General features: G+C 46.4%; 1 protein-coding gene across 1 annotated transcript in view; it reads left to right on the plus strand.

Moving 5' to 3' along the window:
• LOC147732761 (uncharacterized) overlaps window positions 1-22,722 on the plus strand; it is a 503,177-nt gene that overhangs the window by 393,070 nt on the left and 87,385 nt on the right. Inside the window, exon 8 of the mRNA XM_086957325.1 lies at window positions 18,970-19,080. Coding sequence (XP_086813451.1) covers window positions 18,970-19,080 — 111 coding nt within the window. The remainder of the gene's footprint in view (window positions 1-18,969; window positions 19,081-22,722) is intronic.

Below are 22,722 nucleotides of genomic sequence, written 5' to 3' on the forward strand. Positions count from 1 at the left end.
GGGGTGGAGCTTGTAAGGTCATCGGGTCAAGCTGCTGTATTTTCATCCCTAATAACGCGCCAACCGTGTACAAAGCTATTACACGTCTCCATAAAATTGCGAGTTTAATTCATCAGACTCCAGGCACCTGGACTTGGTCCGGTTGGTTCTGGACAACGTTGTCAGCCTGGGGGTGGAAGATCCTATCCCTCCTAGGTATTGGTTTCCTTGTAGTATTCAGTTGTTGCCTGTGTATCCAATGTGGACCGGCAATTTGCGGCCTGTGTGCCACTTCATGTATTCCACGTCCAAGTTCCCATTCAAAGCGCGAGAAGCAAGAAGAGCAATTGATGTTAAGTGAACAAGTTGATCAATTAATGAGAATCGATGTATCATGAAGGGTCCGTGGGGAACAAGGAGGGAATGAGGAAATATAATTTTTGATCGAGTAGTGTTCCCCAGCGAGTACCCCACCGTCTCCATGTGCTAGCTTGCAGTGCATGTTATTTCCCTCCTGTGTTAGCTACGAAGATGCAAATACATTTGCGTCCATCTTTAACGTGTCCTCTTTCAGATCCGCCATGAACGGATTGAATATTCAGTTCCTATATATGTCGTGCCACCGTCTTTTTGTGGTACACTTTACACGTTTTTCAGCTCTGGCGAAGTAGGCCCAGATCATGCCATCGAGCTTTTTCGAGCCTTTCTCCTGCTTCCTGACTCCGAGGGCCTCAGCCCAGGCTACCTCTGTACCAGTGGCCCCCACCTTACTCCTTGCGCGGTTCCGGCGCATAGCCTAGCCTCTGCCTGCCAAGACTGTATTCAACCTTCGAATTATCTGCTCCACTCCTCGAAAACACATTCCTGTCTCGTAGCTCAAGTAAACATCCTCCCAGCTGCAGGAGCAGAGGGCCCGGTTCTTCTGTCTCCGTGCAAGTAATTCATAGACTCCGTTGCCATGGTAGGACCATGCCCCCTCACCCCGCATACCAACACGTAGACGCATACATGCAGACAGTATAGAGTAGTCTCCGCCCGAGAGACCTTTTCCCTTCCAGACACTACTGTTCCTTAAACATACGATACCAGATACAATTTGGGATTAGGTTGATCTGACATCCCAGACTTATGTCTACACTTATGTCTACACTTGTAGTGCTAAATGTCAAGTCCTTTCACCCTCTGGTTATACGTCAGATTCACGTCAATCTGCTGCGCGCGCATCTTTGCCATGAATTTCTGCTGACATTGTAAGATTCTCTTATGTATCCACCCATTTTGTGACCTCATGATTAATGACGTTTCTAGTACACGCCTTCATGCACGCCCATTGTACCGCCTTTTTGATGACGTTTCCATGTTTTATCTCTTCTTTTCCAGCTGTTACGCCTACTATATGCTCATACATTGTAATGCATTGACTATATATATGTACCTCTGTAAACAATATGTTGTCTGTCTGCCCCTTCCTGAACCTGTGTGGTGATGGAATGGTTATGCCACCTTGGCTCGAGCCAATAACCCAATTCCTTTTACAGGAATAAAACCCTTTTGAGTTAACCTCAATATCCCGGATTTTGCCTCTTATTTTTCTGAGTTATTCTTATTGATTATTGATAGCAAATTAAGTATAGGTAATCGATTTTACCACAGTGTGATGAAGAGCCTGTGTAAAGGCCTTGGAATTACACAAAAATTCCATAGCGCCAACCATCCCCAGTCAGCAGGTTTGGTTGAGGGGTACAATGGTACTCTAAAACTAAAACTCGCAAAGATTCAGGCTACGACTGATCTCTCGTGGCCCGACGCTTTGCCTCTGGCTCTTCTGTCAACTAGGGCGACTGTACACTCTCGAGTAGGGCTCAGCCCATATGAGATTGTGTTCGGCCGTCCTGCAAATATTTGGGGGGTTCCTAGACCCAGTGCATTCACAAATCTTGAATATCCAATGTTGATTGATTACCTTCATGATCTGACTGCTAAACTGAGGTTAATTCATCAACAGGTCTTTGAAGCACTGCCGGCGCAGACGGAGGGTCCAGGCCACCAGCTCCAGCCCGGAGACTGGGTGGTTACTAGGAACTTTGGCCGAAAGCAAAACCTTGAGCCGAGGTTCATTGGACCCTTCCAAGTGCTCCTCGCCACGAGAACTGCTGTCCGTTTGGAGGGCCGTAAGCATTGGGTGCATGCCACCCACACCAAAAAGGTACCGATACCTTTACCGGCGGACTCGTGGGTGAGGACTGGCATCGCTGTATCTGAAACCGAAGCTTTGCCGAACTTTGTGCCGTTCAGTGACGCTCAGCCTGTGGGAGATACTTCAGTGCAGCCAGACAATACTATTGAACCTTTGTCATTGGAGAATTCAAGATCTGAACTATTGTCTGACCGACAGGACTCTGTTTCATCATCCGACCAATTGTTTGAAGAGCAGACTCGTCCTGGAAGAAGCAGATATTTTCTTCGTTCCAATACTAGAGACTAATAAAATTATTTTTGCTTTTTCCTTTTGAAATCCACGTTACCCCCATTATCATCCTGAACATTTTTGAATAATCGTGGTTTCTGTTTGTATTCTGAGTTCTTTTCCACACATGTGTTTTTGTCCACAGCTAGGAGATCTTGTATATATTGATTGATTAAAAGAACCCTACATCCGGGTGACCGTAGGGCCGTGCGGGTACTTCCTTCTGTTTAGTAGGTCCTGACACTAGGTTGGAGGCCGTCGATTCCTAGGAACTCCTGGGGATTGACCATTGCTACACAGAACGAAGTGCGTCAAGAACGTTGCGGACGGTTTTAGAGGATGGCTTTCTCAAAGCTGTCGGAAGTGGAGAAGACTCAAGCACAAAGATTCGAATTGCATAGGATTGTACGTACTAAATGCTTTATGTTTCAGGTGTTTTTACTGTTCCTAACTGTTTCCTCGTTAGTGGTGGGTGGAGTGTATTATGCAATACAGTCACTATTGCCTTCTGCTTCACCTACCCCTTCTTCTGAACCTAAACCTACTTCCACTGTTTCTCCTCATTCCTTCCATATCTTACCCCAACACGAGCAGGTTAGACGTGCGGAATTCATGAACAATTCTTTTGTTTAGCTCCTTCATCAGCATCAGTTGGTGATGAACACTACCAACTGTTGGGTGTGTGGGTTAATGCCACATACCACGGATAGGGGAATTCCGTACTTGGTCCTTCCTTACAGTTCAAATTGAGTGGGAGCTCGCACAGCGTATGTTGCTCTAATGTAGAGTGTTGTGATGAGTTGTAGTGTGCAACCGGATTAGAACACTGTCTGGCCAGGCAGTGTGAGCATTAAAGACAAAGTTCGAAGGTTCCCCCTTCTGGGGGGAGAACAACCCAGTGCACCACAAAATGGACCGTAGTCTTATTCCATGAGCAAAGTAAATCACAAGTCTATATTGACCATTTCAAGGTTTAATCTTAACGTTGTTGAATATTCTCATATATTCAAATCCAAAATTGATAAAGAAACCAAAAACGTGTCACTGCATTATTTTAAATGAACCATTGTAATCCTCAAAAAGATCCCGATGCATTTCGGGCGGGTGCCCTTTGTCAAGGGATTACTATGTGAGCGTTTACGCCGTGAGGCACAGCGTGAGGCACAGCGTAAACGCTCACATAGTAATCCCTTGACAAAGGGCACCCGCCCGAAATGCATCGGGATCTTTTTGAGGATTACAATGGTTCATTTAAAATAATGCAGTGACACGTTTTTGGTTTCTTTACCAATTTTGGATTTGAATATATGAGAATATTCAACAACGTTAAGATTAAACCTTGAAATGGTCAATATAGACTTGTGATTTACTTTGCTCATGGAATAAGACTACGGTCCATTTTGTGGTGCACTGGGTTGTTCTCCCCCCAGAAGGGGGAACCTTCGAACTTTGCACAGCGTGAGGCACAGCGTGAGGCACAGCGTAAACGCTCACATAGTAATCCCTTGACAAAGGGCACCCGCCCGAAATGCATCGGGATCTTTTTGAGGATTACAATGGTTCATTTAAAATAATGCAGTGACACGTTTTTGGTTTCTTTACCAATTTTGGATTTGAATATATGAGAATATTCAACAACGTTAAGATTAAACCTTGAAATGGTCAATATAGACTTGTGATTTACTTTGCTCATGGAATAAGACTACGGTCCATTTTGTGGTGCACTGGGTTGTTCTCCCCCCAGAAGGGGGAACCTTCGAACTTTGCCTTCCTTACAGTTCCCAGGGTTCAGCTCGAGCATTCCAAACAATGTTTCGCAGTGCACTAGATTCCTACCCCCATCGAGAGCCACGCACTGCAGATCATGGTCCTGGCCCGTACCACAAGCCTTTGGCAAGAGCGATTGCCGATTTAGACAGGGATATCTTTGACGCATCGCTTATCCCAGAGGAAGAGGTGCGAGCATACCGAGATCTGAGTGAGGCTGAGTATAGTATGTCAGTGGGTGATCGGCAGCTTAAAAGCTCGTCTCTGATCTGGATCGTACCCCATCTCGGTAATTTCTGTCTGAAAGGCCTAGGCCGAAGCCCGCGAGCTCAGCTCGGGAATAGTGCCTGTACCGAAACGTATGTTTTGCCGACGACTTCTTCCCGTTCTTCTGACTGCCAGGCTACATACTTTGTTTGTTACGACCGCGCATATACATGGTTGCCTCGTGACTTCTCAGGCACCTGTTATATTGCGAATTTGTTGCCACCGACCTTTACTGTTGGGTCGGATTATCACAAGACCAGAGTTGTGAGAGGCGTGATTAGCGAAGAGGACACTGCCGGTCAAGAAGTAGGAGACTTCTTTAAGGGTTTCTTGCCATTTTGGGGACCTATGATCAATAGTAGGAACCTGAGACAATTGACTCGAGTGGTGGAATCGACCGCTAATATCACTGCGAGCGCCCTTGGCAATATTACAGCAGAGCTTCAGGCTGACAGGCTTATGACGTTACAAAATCGTATGGTTTTAGACGTAGTCCTTGCAGATAGAGGTGGAGTATGTAAGGTGATCCATTCGAGTTGCTGCATTTTCATTCCTGACAACGCTCCAACTGTCTATCAAGCCATCTCGAAGTTGCATAAGATCTCTGAGTCCATACACGTGGACGTAGGGGATTGGACGCTACTAGGGTGATTTTGGGGCCTGATGTCGACGTGGGGTTGGAAAATTCTGATGATCATTGGAGTTGTTGTAGCATTCCTGTTCACGTGTTGTCTTTGTGTGCAGTGTGGTCCTGCCTTATGTGGCCTCTGTGCTACAACGTGTATAAGACGGCCACCTGTTACCAAGGAAGCACTGATGGATAGAATAATGTTGCAGCAACATCTGGATAGTCTGATGAATATCGAGATCGATTCTGATTCCGACTAGTGCTTGCCTACATGAGGGCAAAAGGAGCGTCTGAGTTTCCATGACAACTGTAAGTGGTGTTTTCAACTCGCCCGAATATGGTCGAGTCTGGTATCTATGAACCGCAAATGACGAGTTTAGTGGGTGTACGCGTTTTCGCTGTGCTAGCCTAAACTGTTCGTCTGTTTCGTGGGTTTCTTCATCTGAACCCACGGGTTCCATCTTAGATACGGCATCCATTTTGTTTCTTGCCCTCAAGTAGCCAGCGAACGGACACTGTCCGCTTCGTGACCCTGGGATTCCCAAACTCTTGCGGAAGACACGTGTTCCTTTGAGGGTGTCTTTATGATGAGGGGGATGACACTGTAAGGCAGATGGCCCCGCTCGAGGCTCATCTTGCCGTGCCGGTCTATTGTCTCAGTTGTGCATTCATTAGGCATGTCTCCTTTGATCCCTGCAATCGTGTTTCCTGATACCACCCCCTTTACACTCTTTTCGATCTGTTCGCTATCCTTGTCTTCCTCTGCACCTGTTTCTGACTCTTCCTTGATTCGTTTACAGCCGAATGGAATGCACTAATGGTGGGAAGATGTACTTTTACAGTTGGGAACCGGCAAATGCTACTGTAATTATGTTCCGGGCCCTGAATACATGAAAGCGACCCCCTATGAAATGTACTGTGGGAACAGGGTTGTAACCTTTTGTTTGCCATGTTATCTTATGACGAAAAACTGTATAAAAGGAGCGATCCACAGATACAATTCGAAGCAGTCTCCTCGAACATACATGCTATGTACTTCTTGTGACTTCTGTGTTCCCTTCAGTAAATAAACCTCGAATCTTTGACGCCGAAGAAAGTGTTCCGTGTCTCTGTCATTTGTACGCCGGAACAGGTAACCCACGAAGGTTTCAGGTGTTATCCCTGGCACCGCTGGGTCTTAGAAAAACCCAGTCCTTCAAAGTGACTTCCCTCCAGGTAATATCTAAGTTTCTCGATGGCCCATTTGATTGCCAGACATTCCTTTTCTACAACTGGGTAATTCTGTTCCCGGGGTAAGTGCTTCCGACTGATGAACTGTATGGGCCGTTCTCTGCCATCCTTAGAAATCTGTGAGAACCGCCCCAAGACCTACTTCTGAGGCATCTGTCTGTAGGATAAAGGAGGGGCTGTAATCTGGGTATATCAGGACAGGACTGCTGGTGACGGCCTCTTTTAGTTTTCGGACGGCCTCCAGTACAGAGGGGGCCGGATACTGTATGACATTTTTAGGGGTGTCTTTTTTTGCCAATTCCGTAAGGGGAGCAGCTATCTTAGAGAACTGGGGTATGAACCTCCTATAATAGCCCAAAAGACCCAGGAAGGCCCTGACCTCTTTCATGGTGGTGGGTAGGGGTGTCTTAGTGATGGCTTGGACTTTTCCTTCCTGAGGCTCTATGCTCCCGTTCCCTAACAGATAACCCAGATATTTTACTTTCTGAAACATCATCCGGGATTTTTTTGCGTTTACGTGTAGGCCAACTTTATGTAGGTCTTGGAATACCTGGCTGCAGTGGTTTAGGTGTTTTTCCCAACTGGAACTGAAAATGACAATGTCATCTAGGTATTCTGACGAAAACGCCTGATGGGGTCGTAGTATCTGATTCATTAGTCTCTGAAATGTTGCGGGGGCACCATGCCGGCCAAAAGGTAGGACTGTGAATTCGAAAAGACCGTCGGGAGTGGAGAAGGTGGTCTTTTTCTGTTCCGACTGTCGAAGGGGCACCTGCCAGTAGCCTTTTGTAAGGTCGAGAGTTGATATATAGCAGGCGTCTCCGAGTCGTTCAAGAAGTACATCCAGCCTGGGAAGGGGATAGGTATCTAATTTCGAAATGGCATTCACTTGGCGGAAGTCAATTGAAAAGCGCACTGACCCATCCGGCTTGGGTACCATGACCACTGGGGAGGACCAGGCACGTTGGTACGGACGTATTACTCCCATTTGCAGCATGTTCCAGACTTCTGTGGACATAGGCTCTCTTCTTGCGGCTGTGATTCAGTATGGTCTTTGCTTGACTGTTTTCCCAGGGGTGGTCTCTATGCGGTGTTCGGCTAGAGAGGTCTTGCCTGGGAGATCAGATAACAAAGGGGCGAAGGGCTCCAATGTATCTAGAAGTTCCTTCTGTTGTTTTGAGATGAGGTCTGTGTTAACATCCAGACTCCCTAGGGTGGAGGTGTTCTCTAGGGAGGTGTAAGCCACGGGACGCAGAGTGGGACCTATCCATTTCTTGAGGAGGTTGATGTGATATGTTTGAAACCGATTAGGGCCCAATTGTATATGGCAACTAGTCTTACCGATGGTGGATACCACCTGGTATGGGCCCTTCCATTCATTTTTTATTTTTGAGAGGGAGGGGAGGAGCACCAGGACCTAATCGTTTACCTGCAGTACTCCTCCTTTTTTTCAATTGTCATAAAGGAGTCTGATGCCGATGACTCTTTTCTAGGTTGGTATGGGCAAGATCACGTAGTTTTCTGATGCGTGTTCGGAGGTGGTGAGAGTACTCAAGGAGTTCGGAACTGTTATTGGTCTCCTTCTCCCAGGTCTCCCTTGTCATTCCTAGCAGAGTCCGGGGTTGCCTGCCATACAGCATCTTGAAAGATGAACACCCCAGGCTGCTCTTGACCTGCCCTCTGATGACAAAGAGAGCAAGGGGAAGGAGGAGATCCCAGTTCTTTTCCTCCCCTGTCAGCATTTTCTTTAGGGTCAGTTTTAGGGTCCCATTGTACCTCTCCTTCTTCGTCTGTTTGTCCCTCTTGTGAAGCTACTCTTTTTTTTCCACTACTTTTTTAAATTTGTGTTTAGTCACCCAACGAGAGTGTGTCATTTTGAGCTGTGTCCCTTGTATACTTGCCCCGATTCATGTTCATTCCGCTCGCTGATACTCCATCTGCATGCCCCCAGACCCTCCCTTTGTCTGTTATCAGCTAGCCCCAGGCATTCCCTTCCATCCTCTGTTGTCATCAACGTGGCCCCTGCCACTCCCTACCTCATACACTCTGTTGTTGTCAGCTTGGCCCCAGGCCCTCCCTCCCACCCTCTGTAGTTGTCAGCTTTACCCAAAGCACACCCTCAAACCAACTCTTGTTGTTAGCTTGCCTCAGGCCCACCCTCTGTTGTCAGCAGCTTGCCACTGGCCCCCTTCCCCACCCACTGTTGTCGTCGGCTTGTTCTGAGCCCACCCTCCCTTTCTCTGTTGTCGTCAGCTTTCACCGGGCCCACCCTATGTTGTTGCCAACTTCCCTTTAGCCCACCCTCCATTGTTATCAGCTTGCCCAAGGCATTCCATCCCACCCTCCGTTGTTGTCAGCTTGTCCCAGGGCCATCCTCCCACCCTCCTTTGTCATCCGCTTGCCCCGGGCCCACCCTCTGTTGTCATCAGCTTGACACAGGCCCACTTTCCCACACACTGTTGTTGGCAGCTTGCTCCGAGCCTACCCTTCCTTTCTGTCATCGTCCACTTTACCCGAGCTCATTCTATGTTGTTGCCATCTCGCCTTCGGCCCTCCCTCCCACCCTCCATTGTGATCAGCTTGCCTCAGGACCTCCCTGTCACCCTTGTATGTTGGCAGCTTGCCCCAGGCCTTCCTTCCCACCCTATGTTGTCGGCAGCATGCCCCAGGACCCCCTACCACACTTATTTGTTGTCAGCTTGCCCCAGGCCCACCATCCATTGTTGGCAGCCTGCCCCAGGCTCTCCCACCTTTGTTGTCTGCTTGCTCCAGGCCCTCCCTTTCTCCCTTCCTTTCTATGTTGCCGTCTGCTTGCCCCTGGCCCTCCCTCCCTCTGTTGTTGTCTGCTTGCCCCAAGCCCTCCCTTCACTGTCATCAGCTCTCCCCACCCCCTCCTTCCCTCCATTCTCATCAGCTTGCCCCATGCCCTCCCTTCTTCTGTTGTTGTAAGCTTGTCCGATGCCCTCCCTCCTTCTGTTGTTGTAAGCTTGTCCGATGCCCTCCCTCCTTCAGTTGTTGTAAGCTTGTCCGATGCCCTCCCTCCTTCAGTTGTTGTCAGCTTACCCCAGGCCCTCTCTCCCATCGTTGTCTGCTTGCCCCAGGCCTTCCTTCCCTCTGTTGTTGGCAGCTTGTCCCACGTTCTTCAGTCCACCCTCTGTAGTCGTCAATTGCCCTATGCCCTCCCTCCCACCCCTGTTGTCTATATTGCCGTCTGCTTGCCCCTGGCCCTCCCTCCCTCTGTTGTTGTCTGCTTGCCCCAGGCCCTCCCTTCACTGTCATCAGCTCTCCCCACCCCCTCCTTCCCTCCATTCTCATCAGCTTGCCCCATGCCCTCCCTTCTTCTGTTGTTGTAAGCTTGTCCGATGCCCTCCCTCCTTCTGTTGTTGTAAGCTTGTCCGATGCCCTCCCTCCTTCAGTTGTTGTAAGCTTGTCCGATGCCCTCCCTCCTTCAGTTGTTGTCAGCTTACCCCAGGCCCTCTCTCCCATCGTTGTCTGCTTGTCCCAGGCCTTCCTTCCCTCTGTTGTTGGCAGCTTGTCCCACGTTCTTCAGTCCACCCTCTGTTGTCGTCAATTGCCCTATGCCCTCCCTCCCACCCCTGTTGTCTATATTGCCTCTCGCCCACGTGTTGCCTCCCACCCCACACCCTCCGTTTTGCCTTCCACCTCCCACCCATAAACAAAACATAATACTATGACATGGCCATTGCTGGCTGGTTTCACAGCACCCTCTGTCTGTGTTAGTCCCCTGCACTGCACACACCTTCCCTCCGCATTGCCTCCCGCCACCTCTCTCGCTATCTGCAAGTTAAAAAAAAATTTACAAAAAGGGGCTATCACTTGGCCGGTGCTTGTCGCGTTGTACTGTTTGTTTTATTTACTTACAGCCATGCTGCACAGCAGACATACTGATGTACTGCATAGCTTTAAAAAAAGTGGCAAAGCCAGCTCTCTCGTAGAAGTGAAACAGTGACAAAGCCCATATCTTTCGCATAGGCTTGACCTATTGGTTTTGCCAATGCGTGTTCTCATTTCCATGTTGTCCTGAGTTTGATATCTGACATCAAGTGAACAGTGCACCAGAACCAGTGGGTCTGCCACAATTTAGTAATTAAACCATCATTACATAATTGACAGTGTAGAAACCCCGAACATATTTGGTAATTTTAAACTCCATATATTCGGTGAGTATCCTTGGTTAGTGATCCAGGATTTATGTTTATACAGTTGAGAAATGGAAGAAAATATTAAGCAAATTAAAAAGAAAACTTGTCTGGTGTGAGACAAGAACTTTTGATTTTAGTAAAGTTATATGTATAATATACATATAGAGGCTTTCAGCCAGGTCACTTCTTACATTGGTCTGTTATGTCATTCACACTTTTAGTACTGCTAGTGCAGCTGACAGCACGAGGCAGTAAGTCAGCCCACCTCAGCCATTGGCTAACTTTACTACGAATGACAGCATTCCGTTCTTTTAAAAAGAGCACTTTTACATAAAGTGGTGCCCTGCAGTGTGCTAGGTGAGGCTCAAAAAACACTTATGGTTTAGCCAATATTGCTTTTTTTTTATATTGATGAGAGCGTGGCCCAAAAATATAATTTTGCAAAACCATAACAAGACAAACATTGACAAATCCAAAGGCCTGGTAGCCAACGCCAGGCCTGTCGGGTTTTACCAATGCTTACTCATTATATCTTCAGGCTGCAATGAAATATGATTGCGGGGTTTGCATCAATCCATCGTCCTCATTGTAAAGGTACACAAAATAACAAAGAGGGGTTTGCAGCCAACTAAGATGGCCGCACCATAGAGGAGCTCCGAGGGTGAGACCAACTCCCTTCATGAATCCGGGCACATATCCGTCCTAATTATTGTCCCAGAGCAGCCACTTGCATTGCGGAGGTGAAGCGGTTTCAGCTGATCTTGGTCTGTGGCCGCTCCGTTCCCGGACCGCGGAGTGACGACGAGCGACCCTCTGCGGCCTGCGTGCACGTCTCCGGGCGCGGGCTTAATTTCAAAGGTTACCCGGCGCGTGCGCGTCTCGGCCGGCCAAGACTGAGGTTATTGCGGCGTTGAAGACTGCAGGTGAGCGGAGGTGCTGGGGTGCCCGTGTGAGGCACTGACGGAGTCCGCCTTCAGAGCGGAGTGACAGGGTGAGCGGCGCCCCCACCTGCCGGCCCCCCCACCCCCGTACCGATCGGCAGGCCCTACCAACATCGCCTTTCAGTGGCAGGAGCAGCGAGATAGAGGATACACGCTACAAGCTGGTAGGAACATTGCAGCACTGCCAGGGCCACTGGTGGGGCTTCAGGAACCTCGGTAAAGAGCACCAGCGGGCGCGGAGTAGGGGCAGGTTCCCCGGGGCTGTACGGTATTCCAATAAGTGGTGACTCCTAAAGTAAACCCATCGCAGTCGGCCTCAGTGAGGAAGACTCCGGAAGCGAGACAGAGGTGCTTTTAAAAGCACGCCAGAGGTGGCAGTGGGGTCTCATTGAGGGTGAAGAGCCTCGGTCACTGGGAGCCGCAGCGCAACAGCAGCAGACATCCAATTCACAACCGTGCAGGAGGGTGTACACTCCTAAGAATTGGGGGTGAGAGGCAGCCAGATATACCCCAGGCCGTGACAGAGGAAGGGCTGCCCCCCGGTGTTGAAAAGTGCCTGGAAACAACAACGAAATGCATGCTGCCCCCACCCCCCCCCATTCTCTGCGTTGTTGATGGCGGGGAAAGCCCGTTGCTCTACGCGGTGCTGCACAGAGCCACGCAGCAGCGCCAACTGATAACATTCTAATTTGGGGCGCAACAAAAACAGACATACAAGGAAAGTATTCAAAACACACGATGAGGGCCACAGGAACGGGCGGAGCAGATGCGGAGGTCCTTCGACGTCGGTCTACACACTACGCAGTCCGTATTAATCCGCGACGACTCAGTGGCAGTGCGGTGCAGAATTGGAGTACCTATTCTTTCCACAATGAGCGGCAGAGGTAATCGCCTGCTCCAACAAGGCAAACTTGACAAGTTTGCGTACGCCAAGGATTTTTCCCCATTGCCGGACCAAAAAGGGGCTGGGGCTAAGGGCACGGAGGGAGATGGTGGCTCCAAGGTGACCCTGGAGGACGTGATGGCGGCACTCCACCAGGTGCAGACCACGGTGGGTACAATATCAACAGACGTCACATCTCTAAGAGCGGATCTGCAGAAAATGTCAAAAAGGGGGACCGAAGTAGAGCAAGCGACGACATCCCTCACTAAGGACACTTCGCTCCTGATTAAGAGAGTGACACAACTAGAGGAAGACAACAGGCGGATGGCGCCGAAAATGGACGAGCAGGAAGGGCGCTCTCACCGCAACAACGTTTGAATAATTGGGCTGCCGGAATCCCAGGGGGACCTGCCATGGAACTGTACGTTGAAGATCTCATAAAGACCAAACTGCAACCCAAGGGCCTCTCGGCCTTCTCGGTGGAGCGGGCCCACAGGGTACCAGGAGAGCGTCTGTGACCAGGAGCCCCACCGCGGCCGGTCCTAGCACGTTTATTTAATTTTCGGGACAGAGACGCTATTCTCCAAAATGCACGAGTGACACCGCCGCTACGGATACAAAACTCTGAGATCTCATTCTTCCCGGATTATACAGCGGCGGTCGCGGCGCGCGACAGAAGCTTCCTCGAAGTAAAAACGACATTAAGGTCCAGTGAACTGCTGTATACTATGCTCTTTCCAGCAAGACTCCGAGTAGTGGCAGACAAAAAAACGTGGTTCTTCGACACGCCAGAAGAGGCACACGACTGGCTTGAAGGATGGCGGCCGGCGGAGAGGTCAGGATGACTGGGAAGGAGGTGAAAGCAACAGGACAAGGACGATGATCCGGAAGCAATCGAACAGGAAGAAGGGGAGGATGCCCACACTCACAAGGACTCTGGCGACTGAGACGTGCAGACGTAAGGGAAGTATCTCCCCATTTGTTTTTCTTACTGATTGGGAGAGTAATACATAGTTGCCACTCAGGGCCTACCATCTTCCGTTAACAATGGACTTATTGATGGGTCGGGACTAAGGGACTGGGGAGAGTGACTGGTCCTCCTTGGACTTTCCCACCCCTATACATATATGCTATCGAAGTTTCAGGGTTGGGGTACTAAGCGCTCTGGTGAGTTGGGGTGGCGGGCAGTTCCAAGTCTGCATGGCAGGGAGGCAGGGAGAGGGGGTTGAGGGGTGGGACTTTGTACATGTTTTTTGTTTAATGTTTATGCGAAGAGCAATTGAGGATATTGTTGCGCGATGTCACTACTCCCAGAAACACACAGTAGTCCTTACATACGACAAGTCACTTATAGTCCTAGCACCTTTGAATATGACAGGGGGGGAAGACTCAATAACTAACTCGCAGGGGGGCTCAGATGCTGTGACCCCATCCCTATCCATACTCATGTGGAATGTACACAGCCTGGGCGATAAAATCAAACGAGGCCTGGTTTTACAATGCATAAAAAGGGGAGTCGCAGCGGTGGTACTGCTTCAGGAGACACACCTCACGGACACATCTACTAAAGCTATGGATAGATGGGGGTATAAAATGGTGGCCCACTCGGAATTTACTTCAGGCTCTACAGGGGTTGGTATATGGGCAAAGAAACAGTTCCCCTTAATCGTCAGCAATGTTAAAACCGATGTTGCAGGTAGATTTGCCGCCATATATGCACAGTGGGAAGGGAGGCCTCTTAATATTGTTTCTGTCTACATACCTCCAGCATTACAAGCAATGGCCCTCCCGGATCTCGGCACATTTTTACTGGGGTGCCTGAGGGCGAGCTGAATCTTGGGGGAGACTTTAATTCAGTGGCTGATGATTCAATGGACAGATTCCCTCTCAGAGCAAAGTCATCGGGGACGTCCCGTTTGGGAAGCTTTATGGCAGCTATGGGACTGGTGGACGTTTGGAGGAAGTATCACCCCCTTGAGTGTCAGTTTACCTATCACTCCAGTGTTCACAACAGCCTCACCAGAATTGATTACTTCATGGGGTCGCTGGGTAGCCTTTGTAATATTAGCAGTGTAGAAATCAAACCAAGGGGCATATCTGACCACTCCCCACTGATGATTAGTTACATCCATCACCAGCAGAAAAGGCGTCGGACTTACCCAATACGCCCTGGATATCTCCACAATCCCAAGATTAGAAGGGAACTTAAAAAGGTGACAAAGCATTATTTTCATGATAACGTTGGTTCTGTGAACTCCTCTTTCACTTTATGGGAGGCATACAAGACAGGCAATAACCTCCATAGTAACTTATAAACGAGAAAGACAGTCTGAACTACAAGCTTTAGAGTCTGAAGTGACTATTGCAGAGGCACAATACACTGCTGACCGAACCCCTGATGCGTCCCGTAGCTTGCGGGAATGCACAGCGCCGACACAAGGAATACCTGACGGTTCTGACCAGACAGCAACTTGAAGACACACAACATAAAATTTATGATGTAGGGGACAAGGCGGGTAAACTGCTGGCGTGGTTAGATAATCAGGAGCAGAAGGACAGATGGATAGCGCAGCTCACAATGGAGGGTGGACAACTCACAACGGACCCGCACACAATAGTAGGCATGCTAGCATGCCACTTTTTGAAAATCTATTCCTCAGATTCGACAATCTCGCAGGAGGAAGCACTGACCTACATTAAAGACCTTAAAATGCCCAAATTGACCCCTGAAGAAGCGCAATTGTTAGAGGGCGATCTCACGACAGATGAGGTGATCATAGCTATTAAAGCACTACAGTCGGGCAAGGCGGTGGGACCCAATGGCATACCAGTAGAATTATATTAAAAAAATGGCTGACTCCCTCGCGCCCCACCTGTTGACTGTTTGCTGAAAGCCTGGGGATAGGAGAACTCCCGCCGGACCAACGCACGGCCACCATTGTAACGATCCTAAAACCTGGGAAACCGGCGGATCAATGTACATCATATCGGCCTATCTCCCTCATGAATGCTGAAGCCAAAATACTGGCTAAACTACTAGCACTACGACTCAGGCCGCACCTGTCCAAACTAGTGCACAGGGATCAATCGGGCTTTATGCCTGTCAGGAAAACAGCGCTAATCTTAAGACGGTTGCATGGGGTGAATGCACGTGCGGTATATCTGCAAGAGCCGGCGGTGATACTCTCCTTAGACGCCCATATGGCGTTCGACATGGTCCATTGGCCTTTTCTTTTTGCGGTGCTACGCCATCTGGGTTTTGGGACGAGGTTTTGTGCCTGGGTCCGACTGTTGTACACGAAACCTATGGCACATGTCACAGCTAATGGCCATATCTCGGCAGATTTTCCCTTGGCCAGGGGCACACGCCAAGGCTACCCGCTATCGCCACTATTGTTTGCCAGGGTATTGGAGCCCCTGGCGGAATGGATAAGATGGGAGCCTACTATTAGGGGCCTCAAATGGTCGGCGGACTGGGAAGACAAAATCTCCCTATACACAGACGATATACTGCTGTACTTTACTTCCCCCGGGCGTTCTATAAATACACTTTTGGATGTCTGCACGGCCTGTGGGCGGGCATCCGGATACTCCTTTAACTGGTCTAAATCCATCATGTACGTACTTCATGGTCCGCCACCGTGCCTGCCGGATGGTTGCCCGCTACAAACTGCAGAAACCACGTTTAAATATTTAGGGGTCCACATCACAGCTAGCTCTGACGACTTTTTTAGACGAAATTTGCTGCCACCACTCGAACGTCTCAAACAAGACGTACGACATTGGGAATCACTGCCACTGACCCTACTGGGCAAGGCAGCGATTTTTAAAATGATGGCTCTACCTCGCTTCTTATACATCTTGGAAAATACGCCCTTTCCCGTGCAGGTCTCTTACTTCAAAACAATTGCGGCGCAGGTCTCTGTCCTATTATGGGACCTTAAACCCGCACGTATAGCACAGGCCAAGCTGACACGCAGCTGGTACAATGTTGGTATAGCGCTGCCAGACATACACCTTTATTACTGGGCCGCTCAATTGAAGGTAATTAATCAGTCGATCCACCTTCCACAATCTGAACCGACACTAAAAGCGGATAGAGAGCAGTTGGGCGATAAAAAATTATCTCTAAAAAAGTTTGAGCTATTGAGACACACACTTACACTCTGGCATATAGCGCAGGCAAAGTTGGGGTGGCAAGGGCACTCTGCGACTCTGGGCAACAGCTTGCTTAATCTCCACTACGGCCCCTCGCGGCGGGATGCCTGGCTTTCACCTTGTGGACACCCTGCCGTGGTTTCTCACAGGGGAATACCAGGACGGGTTCCCTAAGCAAGCGCCGGGACGCTTACGGGCAGCTGTGCGCTTTACAAGTCCAGCACATTTACATTTACATTTACAAGGGATACTTACACAACTTACTCCACTGTGGGACAGAAAGCGGCTAGGGAACCTTAGGCACACCAAGGGATTCGATCGCTGGGATGCTATAGGGATATCGACGATTGGGGATCTGTTGGAAAAAGGAGGGGTACATCCCTTTGCTGCACTAATACAACAATTCGATTTAGCGCCCACTTAACAGTTCAGATACATATAGATTTGACACGCCTTACTGACAGCATCACCACCAGAATCGGAAGACCCAGAAGTGTCTCCCCTGGAGGATAGGCCACTGACGGACTATCTGCCAAAGAAAGCGACCTCTTTAGTTTACCGTAAATTAATTAATAATCTGCCCAGTCTAACGGGGACCTTACGGGAAAAATGGTCTCATGACTGGGGAGTTTGATGAATCAGAGTGGCAGGAAGCACTGGCATCCCCGAAAGAAGTCGGTATCCCCTCACGTCTCCGTCTGGTGCAATTACGTATACTACATCGCTCATATTATTCTAGAAGCACCCTACACAAGATAGGTAGGGTAGATCATCCCTACTGCCTGAGAGGATGTGGTGAGGAGGGGACCTTTTATCACACCATATGGGACTGCCCCAAAATAGCTGAGTCTGGAGACAGGTATTAAGAACTATGTCTCAGTCAGAGGGAATCTCACTGCTGCCGGAACCCAGGCATTGTCTTCTAAATGTGTAGGAACCCAATGATCTTACCTGTTCAGGACAGAGCTGGGCGACATTGGGTATTATGATGGCCAAAAGAAATATAGCACAAAGTTTGGGAAGAGCAGAGAAGCCCACCCTGGCGGCATGGAGGGGGGATATGGATGCAACTATGTTCACGGAAAGGGCGGTGTTTAGTAGCAGGGGTTGCCCCAAATAATGGAAGAAAATCTGGGGGGCATGGAATACTTACAGAGGCAATATCTGCGATCCACCAGCAAGTACAGATTCAGAATAAGCCCAGGAGCGCACGACGAACTGTGACAAATCTGACCTCAATTATTAGAATACTGTGTATTTGTGACTTCATTGTATTGAAAGCTGTTTCTAATGAGAAGATATTGTGCAAAATCTACTGTGTATGTATCGAAGAATTATGCTTCATTCATGCAAAAACGAATAAAAATATTTTTACAAAAAAATACCAAAGGGGTAAAAGTGTTTAAACTACCTAAAGCTAAACGCTTCAGCAAATTGTGAAATTCAGCTGAAGGTTCAAACCCCACTGAGTTGCCTACCTTTGCACCCAGAGACATCTGGGCATAGAGCAGACAAATTATAGCTACTATAAGGTAAGTATCCTAGTGTCTGAAATCATTGACCTATTAGCTGACATCGGAAAGTAAACACTGTAGTAAAATCCTTCAAACACTACCTTAAGGTTAATTTTTTTCCGGTATGACTGGACCGTTTAGCGGGGGTTGTCGATTTTTTTTCTCCCAGGTATGATAATGTCTGCACAACTCCGTTCCAACCCCAGCACAAATGGGTTAAGGCAGGGACAGAATATTCTGGTCCACATGTAAGCCTTGTTTGTAAATGGTATAAATAAGTGTGGCATCAGATCTTGGATGCACCAAAATTCAGCGCATTTCGACACAGACTATGTAGGTTTTGGACTCCAAAAACAAGAGCCTCACTAACGTGCGTCATTTTGCGTGCTGGCTCTCTGGGCCCATCAACAGTGCATATTTAGCGAATTCCTTCTCTATATTGATTTTCATTCTTTAGGGACCAATCATAATGCAAATTCTATGCTCTCTGTCTTGGGTCCCATCACTTTTCAGCGTTTTCTGTGTATGAAACCTTGGAATACATTCCCGTGTATATGTGTGTACTTTTTCATGACTACGTTGAATTGACTACATAAAAAAAAATCTTTCTGGAAATGACGTGAAATAAGGGCGAGTGAGGCTAGGTTTAGCCACGGACCTTCATTTCCAGCTCACAGTCCTTTTCTCAGACAAAAAAAGACATTTGGTTATCTTAATTTTTAAGAGAAGGATAGTAAGCGTTGGGTGTCACTAGTTTTTATCCATATAAGAGTAGTTGCTGCAGTAGAAAGATAATATGTGTAGCTCATTTATGCTTATATTTTCTTTTACATAGTTGATTCTGTCTTTTATAGCTGTTTTCTCTTCTTTAGGTGGGCATTAATTTAGTTATATCAATGATTGTGTTTATCATTTGAAAGAACCATGATTTTTCTGAACCCAGACATTTACATTTATTTTTTAAACCTACAGAACATGGTGCTATACCACCGCTTGCAGCATTCAGTATCAAGACAGAGGGAGATTCTTATTGCACCGACCACCTTGACTCAGAAAGAAATGAAAGCACCACTTGTCCTGTAGGTGAGTAAATCCCATTTACCAGATAACAGCTACAAGAAAAAAACAAGCATTTGCAATGCAATAGGTCTCACATTTGGCAGAGTTAGAGATATTGGCGTTGTAAATGACAGTAATTTATCTATGTGTTTTGGATTGGAGTGTACGTGGTGTATGAATAGAGACACCTGTAGTACTGTCTAGTGGACTTAAAATGTGGAATTGCCTATGAGACCAGAGAAGCAGGTAGCAGTACTGTCTAGGAGACTTAGAATGAGGAATTACTGATAGGACCAAAGATGCAGCTGCAGCTTTCCCTATGGACTTAAAATGAGGAATTACTGATGAGACCAGTGAAGCAGCTAGCAGCACTGTTTAGAGGACTAAGAATGAGGAATTACCACGATGACCGGAAACACAGCTGCAGCACTGCCTAGAGGACTAAAAATAAGGAATTACTATAACCGGAGACACAGCTGTAGTACTGTATAGAGGACTAAGAACAAGGAATTACCAATGGGAACTGAGACGCAACTTCTACATTTGTAGGGGGACAAAGGAAAATGGCTGTTTATTTCTCTGGTAATGTATTTACCCAAAGGTGTCCATGAGCAACTTGTTCATAACTTTGATCTCTTATAATGTTCTCTTGGTCGTGCTTGTAAAAAAGACATTTCAAAAATTCAGCTGCAAAGCTTTAATTACAAATCAGGCCTAGAGTACATTCCTAAGCCTCTAAATTATTAGCACCACTTTGGGATAAATAAACAACATAACTACACCAACAAGCTAGAGTTGAAGAGTGACTGAGCAAAATAAAAAATATATATAAATAAAAGGTTGCTCTGAAGAAATTACAAATTGAGTATTTTATTCCTCCTCAAAAAAGTCACTTTTTCTTTTTAAGTTCAAAATGATTTTATTGAAATATTTTGCAAACAGAAGAAATAGACAAATACAATACAAAAATAATAAGTCTTATATGCGTAAATAATGAAATTGCGAATATAAAATGCAATAACCAAAAAAAATAAGAAAGGGGGAGAAAAGGGGAGGGAAGGGACGGGGTAGGGAACATATCAGAGAATCATGAAATACAACAATATAGAGTCACAGTTGAATTTGAGTATAAAGGCTGGTAAAAGAGGGGAAATTAATCATCAAAATACAGAATAGAACTTTAAGTCATAGCATAACATAACCCATGTATCATTGCATAAGATACCAATCAATAGGAGACCAAAAAGATTGAAATGACTGCGAATTGTGAACAACGCCTTTAAGAGACAGCTGTACTCCTCTTCTAGTAAAGATAATCCACGACCACCAGGCATGAACTGAAAGAGAAGAAGCATCTTTCCAACAAAAAGTAATGGATTTTAAGGCAGCTGTAATTAAAAAATTAAATAACTTTGCTTCTGATTCACTAAGAGGATGGGAAAGGGCAACTGATTTACATATTAACATAGCATAAGAAATATCATCGAGTACAGGCAAAATTTTTGAAATTACATTCCAAACATCCTACCAAAATTTGAAAATAACTGGGCAATCATATAACATATGACGAAGTGATCCCGAACTTGAAGTGCAATGCCAACAAACATCAGATGATAACAATTTCGCATTGCATAATCGAAATGGGGTCCATAGGGCATTAAATAAAACAAAAGCATTAGTTTGATACAGAGACACTGGAAGCCAACTAGAAATACTGTTGAGCCAAATTAATGACCATGTGTCATCTGATAGGGAAATAGACAGTTCAGTATTCCAAAAATATGATATTGCACCAACATTGGAGCCCTGGGAAGAAGTACATTTTTTATAAAATACCGAGACAGCTTTGGGGGATGCTGTAACAGCCGTAAGGTAAATTAATAGGTCATTAGTGGTGGAAGAAGGAATACCATTGGGAAAAGAGTCCAACATTGAATTACATGAAGATTGGTATTTTAAGAAATCAGAAGCTGGGATATCAAACTTTAACCGTAGTTGTTCAAAAGGAATAAAAGCAGTTCCACAAAAGATATCTTTGAGATAAAAAAATTCCTTTTGAAATCCATGAGGACCAGAAATTAATGTTTCTGTTTAGTTTAAGTAAAGCACTGTGCCATAAAGACAAGTGGACTGTAGAGAGTAAGGGTAATTCAACATTAGAATCCAAATCATTAATGATTAATCTAGAGGATTTGATGATAGAGGACTTATGAATACCCTTGGATGCAGAAGACATCAACAGCAAAGAGGGCAATGAAAAGGGACGAACAATTGAAGATTCTATATCAAGCCAAATTGGAGGTTTGACCATGTGAGAGGTTGTGAACCATAAGGAGCTTTGCTTTAAAATAAAAGCTTTATGGTAGAGGTAAAAGTCCGGAATGGCAAAGCCAGCCTGGGACTTAGGGAGTTTTAATTTCCTGTAAGCAATACGAGGAACCTTATTAGACCAAAGGAATTTAGATAACAGTTTGCCAATATCTTTAGAAAATTTGAGAGGAAATTGAGTGGGAATCATGGCCAATGAGTAGAACATTTTTGGTGCAATATTCATTTTTATAGCCTCCATTCTACCCCACCAGGTTAGGAAAAGGGGAGACCATTTGGACGTTTTGTTTTTAATATAGTCAAGTATAAAATCACCATTTAGTTTTAATGTAGCAGGCAAGGAGGAGGCAAATAGGATACCTAAGTATTTCAGCTTACTGTTCTGCCAAAGAATATCTGTGTTTGGTAGCATATCCGGGGTACAAAAAGCATTCAAGGGAAAAAATTCAGTTTTACCTACATTTAACTTATAACCAGAAACCACCGAATATTTTTCAATAATGTCTAATAAGTAGGGAACAGAAGAAAGTGGATTACTAATGAACAATAAAACATCATCAGCATAAGCCAAAGTTTTAATCATGACATCATTTATCGCAATCCCCTGAATATTATCACTGCATCGGATATAATTAAGAAAAGGCTCAATTCCTAACAGTGGAGAAAGGGGACAACCCTGCCTAGTACCTCTAAAGAGGGAAAATTTAGTGGAAATTTGACCATTAATAAACAAAGGAGCAGTAGGGGCAAAATATAAAGCAGAAATCATACGAATAAAATGGGCACCAAAATTAAAAGACAATAAAGTTTTAAATAAAAACTGCCAATGAATTTTATCAAAAGCTTTTTCTGCATCCAAAGCCATCACTCCCGCAGGGGAAGCAAGATATGGACTCTGTTCAATAACGTGTAGGAGGGATCTAGTATTATTAGCCGAATACCTATTTTTCATAAAACCAGATTGATCTGGATGAATGATGGAGTGAAGGATGGGAGCTAATCTAGTGGCAAGAATTTTGGCATATAGCTTACAATCCTGGTTTATTAAGGAAATGGGATGATAATTAGCAACCAGGGTAGGGTCCTTATCAGGCTTGGGCAGGACAATGATTAGAGTGTCAGTAAAGGAACCTGAAATAGTGCCAGAGGAACCAAAATGGGAAAAAAGTGTACTTAAATAAGGTAAAAGGTAAGACTGAAATTCTTTATAAAATTCAGCTGGGATACCATCTGGGCCTGGGGATTTGTTCTTGGGAAGTGATTTAATAGCAAGTAAAATTTCATCACAAGTAATCGGAGAATCTAAACTTATTCTGTCTGAGGGAGAGACTTGAGGCA

Source organism: Lissotriton vulgaris, chromosome 2_1 (assembly GCF_964263255.1).
Source record: "Lissotriton vulgaris chromosome 2_1, aLisVul1.2, whole genome shotgun sequence".
In the NCBI taxonomy this organism is placed as follows: Eukaryota; Metazoa; Chordata; class Amphibia; order Caudata; family Salamandridae; genus Lissotriton; species Lissotriton vulgaris.